Source organism: Cervus canadensis, chromosome 9, assembly GCF_019320065.1.
Source record: "Cervus canadensis isolate Bull #8, Minnesota chromosome 9, ASM1932006v1, whole genome shotgun sequence".
Taxonomy (NCBI): Eukaryota; Metazoa; Chordata; class Mammalia; order Artiodactyla; family Cervidae; genus Cervus; species Cervus canadensis.
In genome coordinates, this window is record NC_057394.1 from 83,768,868 (window position 1) to 83,774,867 (window position 6,000).

Sequence of the window (6,000 nt, forward strand, 5' to 3'; positions counted from 1 at the left end):
TATTTTTGTGTATGGTGTTAGAAAGTGTTCTGGTTTCATTCTTTTACAATTGGTTGACCAGTTTTCCGAGCACCACTTGTTAAAGAGGTTGTCCTTTTTCCATTGTATATCCTTGCCTCGTTTGTCGAAGATAAGGTGTCCATAGGTTCATGGATTTATCTCTGGGCTTTCTATTCTGTTCCATTGATCTATATTTCTGTCTTTGTGCCAGTACCATACTGTCTTGATGACTGGCTTTGTAGTAGAGTCTGAAGTCAGGCAGGTTGATTCCTCCAGTTCCATTCTTCTTTCTCAAGATTACTTTGGCTATTCGAGGTTTTTTGTATTTCCATACAAATTGTGAAATTCTTTGGTCTAGTTCTGTGAAAAATACCGTTGGTAGCTTGATAGGGATTGCATTGAATCTATAGATTGCTTTGGGTAGAATAGCCATTTTGACAATATTGATTCTTCCAATCCATGAACACGGTATGTTTCTCCATCTGTTTGTGTCCTCTTTGATTTCTTTCATCAGTGTTTTATAGTTTTCTATGTATAGGTCTTTTGTTTCTTTAGGTGGATATACTCCTAAGTATTTTATTCTTTTTGTTGCAATGGTGAATGGTATTGTTTCCTTAATTTCTCTTTCTTTTTTCTCATCCATTTGTTTTTAATCAAGTCATATCAAAACCTGCTATCTAATTCATTTTCTGTTATTCTTAAATATCTGATTTTATTGCTTTTTATTCTATGAATCTTATTTTTTCTTTTTACAAGAAATCAAAGATAAAAATGAAAGGTAGTAAAATGTGCTTTTTAATGTCTTTTACCTGAATATTTCTCCCACTGAGGAATTACTGGAGATTCTTTGTTAGAAAAAAAAATAGATATATCAGGTATGATGCTAATCTGGTTGATTTATTTAATAAATTGATTTTTCTTCTAGATTCGGCATGAAGTCAGCGTTAACAATGTGACACACAAGCTGTGCAGTAACCAGTGCTTTAACAAGTACAGGCTGGCCAATGGTCTAGTGATGAACTGCTGTGAGCAGTGCGGCGAGTACCTGCCCGGCAAAGGAGCTGGGAACAATGTCCTGGTCGTTGAAGGTCAGGAGATGCGATTTTGCTGCCAAAGTTGTGTTAACGAGTATAAACAGGTAATTCTCTTTTAATGAGTTTTAAATGATCAAGCTTGTAGTAACTTCTTCCTGTTAGCTTTCATTAAGCAGATTTTTCTTAGAATCTCATTTAATTCCTTTGTCAATCTTTCATTGAGTATTACTCTCAAATGAGTATTGAAATTGATTGATGTAAGTAAGCTTGCTTTAAGACTTGACATTTTGCAGACATTACAAGGAGTAATTTTCTCCTGTACCATTTTGCGTCCCCACTAGTTCCAATTACTCTGTACTCTCAACAATATTTGGTGTTGTCTGTTTTGATTTAAGCTATTCTAGTGGATATGAAATGACTATCTCATTGTGGTTTTAATTTCCTGATAACTGCTGTTCCTTTTTTATCATGCATATATCTTCTTTTGTAAAGTATCCAAGTCTTAGCTCAGTTTTTTTTTTTTTTAGTTCACTTTTTTTAATGGGTTGTCTTTTCTGTTACTGAGTTATAGGAATTCTTTATATATTCAGGATACATTTCTTTTGTAAAATAAATGTATTTGGAAGATTTTTCTACTGGACAGTGTTTTTGTCTTAATGTTTTTGAAAAGCTCAGGTTTTAAATTTTGATAAAGTCCAATTTACTGTTTGCTTTTCTGATTAATACTTTTTGTCTCTTGTTTAGGGTGTCTTTGCCTACCGAGGTTATGAAGATATTTACCTATCTTGTCTTCTTTTTAGGTTTAGATTTTATATCTGTGATCCATCTCAAGTTAATTTTGTGTGGGAGGGCTTTCCTGGTGATCCTGTGGTTAAGATTCTGCCTTCCAATGCAGGGAACACAGGTTCAATCCCTGGTCAGGGAACTAGATCCCACATGCTGCAGCTAAGAGCCTGGCATCAGTGAGTGGGGGCCAGAGATGCAGACAGTCCTGCAATGGGCCAGACAAGCCCTCACAGCAAAGAATGACCTGGCCAATATATCATTGGTGCCAAAGTTGAAAAAGGATGAGAAGGGAGCTGGAGGGTGAGTGTGTGTGGTAAGCACAGTGGCAGAGAGAATTAAACTTGCATCCTCCTCATTGAGAAGTCAATAGCGACACCTAAAACTGGGAGGAAAAATTAGTAAATAGTGATACAAACATGTTATTTTGATACTTGGAAATAAACATGGAAAGAATCATCTAAAAATGTTCAAAGTAGTTAACTTCTGGGAAAGGAGGTGTTTTAATTAATTGAATTATTTCTTTTAATTAGTCAGATGTAACTAGTTGATTCTCTTTACTAAATGTTTATTAACTTTCAATTAAATAAAACCTTTGAAATAGTGTTAAAGATACTGAAGTTCAGAGAAGGTCTTCCCCAGAGTCACACAGCTAGATTCGACCTCATGTATCGTACCTTAGGTAATGTGAGGAACTAAGATCCTGCAAGAAAATATGTATATGTACATGCTCTGTTGGCTCTGATGCCAACATTTAATTATACGTAAGCCTTGAGTTCCCTGATTATCTACACTGGATTCAATTTAATGATCCCCAGGAAGATGAGTCTTAGATGTGGGGGAATTGTGACAACTTGACTACCTAATCATTACCAAGACACTCAAGAAGGAAAGAAATAAGACCAAGGCTTGAGTTTGGTTGTGTAAAAAAATAACATTAGCAATAGTACTTGGCATTCTGTCTCTTCTTAAATATGCTCTTTTGGTATCGTCTTACCAGTCCCATAGTTTCAACTAATATGTATTTTGATGACTTCCAGAATATATCTGGGATATATATTTCTTCAGTTTCACACCAATATGTCTGTCTAATTTCCATTTGAATGTTCCACAAATATTTCAAACTCTGTCCACAGCTGACACTCCAAGCCTGCTTTCCTCCTTTGTTTCCCAAATCAGTAAATAACCTCCCATCCAGGCAGGTGTTTAAGCAGAAACTTTATGTTATTCCTTACTCCTCTGTCTTAGCCCCCAGGGCCACTGATTTCCCAGCTATCCTGGATTCTACTTCCTAACCCACTCCTGGCTCTGCCCTCTGCCCACCACTGTAGACTTAGACCTGACCACTGTCCCTTCTTGCCAGAATTGGCTCCACAGCCTCCTGGCTGTCTCTGTTCCCTGGTCTCCCTGGGCACTGGAGACCAGAGCGCAGTCAGTGTGGTCTTCCAGGCACACACCACATCATGTCACTCCTGCTCTGCCTCAGTGCTGCCTCTACATGCAGGACTGCCTCAGAGCAGCGCTCTTGGTTCTTGAACTCCATTGTTTACTGTGGTCAGGTTGTACCCTGTACTATAATACTACAGCTAGCAAATGCCCTTCACAGTGCATACATTTCTTATTTTGACTTTCTTTTGTGTGTGTTTGTGCATTTTTATTTTATTGACTCCAGAATAGCTAATTTTAATTTTTATTAGATGGAATCATATACTATATGGTACCTTGTGACTGAATTTCACATATACTGTTTTCAAGGTTCATCCAAGTTGTAGCATGTATCTTTACCACACCTGATTTTATTTTTTTTATTTTTTTTTTATTTTTTTCATTTATTTTTATTAGTTGGAGGCTAATTACTTTACAATATTGTAGTGGGTTTTGTCTTACATTGACATGAATCAGCTATCGATTTACATGTATTCCCCATCCCGATCCCCCCTCCCCACACCTAATTTTATTGCCAAATAATATTTCAATGTATGGATAATACCACATTGTTATTTCTATTTTCTTGGCTCTTATGAATAATGCTGCTGTGATCATTTTGTACAAGTCTTCATGTGGACATGTATTTTCATTTTCGAATTGCCACTCTTCGAAAGTGGCATAGGGTCACTATGGTGACCATATGTGTCACCATAGGGTGACATAGGGTGTCTTATAGAGTGACTGTTAATTTTGAGGAATTGCCATTATTTTCCATTTTACATTGCCACCAGTGCCTTAGGAAGGTTCCAGTTTTTCAACATCTCTGCTAACACTTGTTATTATCACTCCTTTTATTGTAGGCATCCTGGTGGGTGAAGTGATTTGTGGTGGTATTGAATTGTATTTCTTTGATGATTAATGATAAGCATATTTTTCATATGCTTATTGGGCATTTGTATATACATTAACTTTTTTCACTGTTAATAATGTAAGGAAAAATTATAATCTATTTTTCCTCAGATGATGGAAACAAACTTAAAAAAAGTATTAGCATCAGAAAACAGAAAAAGGAATGCTGTTGGAGAAGAAAATGAAAGAGAATTATATGGATCATTGAATATACTTCTGGAAAAAATAGAAGAAATACCAGAAAAAAAGGAAAAGACTTCAGAACTACAGGTTTCAGCAGAATGTAGCCTAGACACATCAGTGGTCCAACAGAATGTGAATTTACCAGGCATAGCTGATAAACTTCAAGAGCAACTGGGAGAGAAACCATCAGAAGACTCCGTTATTTCAGCTGTGCTTTCTGCAGATCCAGGTACATGGCCCCGAATTTTGAGTATTAAACAGAGGGACACTCTAGTTGAAAATGATCCACCTCAAGTAAGAAATTTTAACTTCCCAAAAGACAGTACAGGGAGGAAGTTTTCAGAAACTTACTATACAAGAATTCTTGCAAATGGTGAGAAAACCACTAGATCCTGGTTACTTTATTCGACCTCAAAAGATTCTGTGTTTTGTCTGTATTGCAAACTCTTTGGAGAGGGAAAAAATCAACTGAAGAATGAGAATGGGTGCAGAGATTGGCAGCATTTATCACATATTCTTAGCAAACACGAGGAGAGTGAAATGCACATCAACAATAGTGTTAAATATTCAAAATTAAAATCTGATTTGAAAACAAGTAAAATTGTTGAAGCTTCAGAACACAGATTACAGGAGAGCGAGGGGAAGGATGGTATGAAGCTGTTGTACACCTTAGACCTGATCTGATATGACATGAAGAGGTCGAATACTTATTCAGAGCTGTACCCTGATAGTCTGTCCTTTGTGCTGAGGCTCCCAGACTGAGTGCTTCCTTCGCTCATTAGTAATGAGTATCATAGCAAGTTAACTTGTAAAGATGGTTTCTGCTCCAGGTTCTCGTGATTAATGTCCATTCCAGAGAAGGCAATTGTTGATCTTTTCAGTCTTTCAGTTCACATCTTTTAAAATGGGCATTTCAGGACTGACTTTTGACCGGTGTGATCAATATTTTGTTCTGATTATCTTGAAAGAGGGAGAAAAAGGCTTGAATTTATCAATACCAGTTGAACAAGATACATATGTGAACACGTATTGTTATTTAGAAATAGAATGGGATCTGAAGCTGCAGCTTTTTGCTAGTAAACCAAATACTTGTGGTTTATTTCATTTGAGCAAAATGTTATTATTTGAACAAAGCAGCATCATTTGTTATGTTAAATGAATTAAGGTGGTTAATTTGTGTTTTATTGGTTTTGTTTTAATTTAATTTATAAATATTGTAGCTTTTGTTGTCATCTGAAAACTACAAGCATAAAGAATATACCTATTTTTATGTTGTTACAAATATAAAATATATTGTTGGTATAAATATTAAAATAAAAATATATTAAGTTAACCTTTATGTGTTGTGGCAATTTTTTTGTTTTCATCCGAAGGAAAAATACACTCATGAAAATTAAAAGATGGGTGTCAGTTTTTTCAGGTAGTCAGTCATGTTCTGTCACCATGTATTTACTAATTCTCCCTTGTTTCTGGTTTCTGATAGCAGTTCTGTCATATATTCCATCCTTACATACCCTTGTCTCAAGGCTTTTCCTGTGAAACAAAATGGCATGTGAATGGTGGCTAGAGCAGGACCACATGGGGCACTTGCAGACTCTGTCGGTGAGGCCAGCACAGAAAACTTTGGGAAATAACCCAGAACATCAGTCTCATTAGTTTATAG

At 36.1% G+C, this 6,000-nt stretch overlaps 2 protein-coding genes across 6 annotated transcripts in view; both read left to right on the top strand.

Moving 5' to 3' along the window:
- LOC122447374 (zinc finger MYM-type protein 5) overlaps positions 1-5,670 on the top strand; it is a 27,330-nt gene extending 21,660 nt beyond the window's left edge. For 3 of the 5 annotated variants that reach the window (XM_043477984.1, XM_043477985.1, XM_043477986.1), the window contains exons 7-8: positions 926-1,138; positions 4,266-5,670. In XM_043477984.1, the coding sequence (XP_043333919.1) occupies positions 926-1,138; positions 4,266-5,021 (969 nt within the window). In that variant the 3' untranslated portion in view covers positions 5,022-5,670. Of the gene's footprint in view, positions 1-925; positions 1,139-4,265 lie in introns of those variants that run through there. The other 2 variants (XM_043477989.1, XM_043477987.1) reach the window with 2 other exon arrangements.
- A 245-nt stretch (positions 5,671-5,915) lies between these two features.
- Positions 5,916-6,000, top strand: part of LOC122447298 (zinc finger MYM-type protein 5-like) — a 7,142-nt gene continuing 7,057 nt past the window's right edge. The window contains exon 1 of the mRNA XM_043477805.1: positions 5,916-5,939. Within this exon, the coding sequence (XP_043333740.1) occupies positions 5,916-5,939 (24 nt within the window). The remainder of the gene's footprint in view (positions 5,940-6,000) is intronic.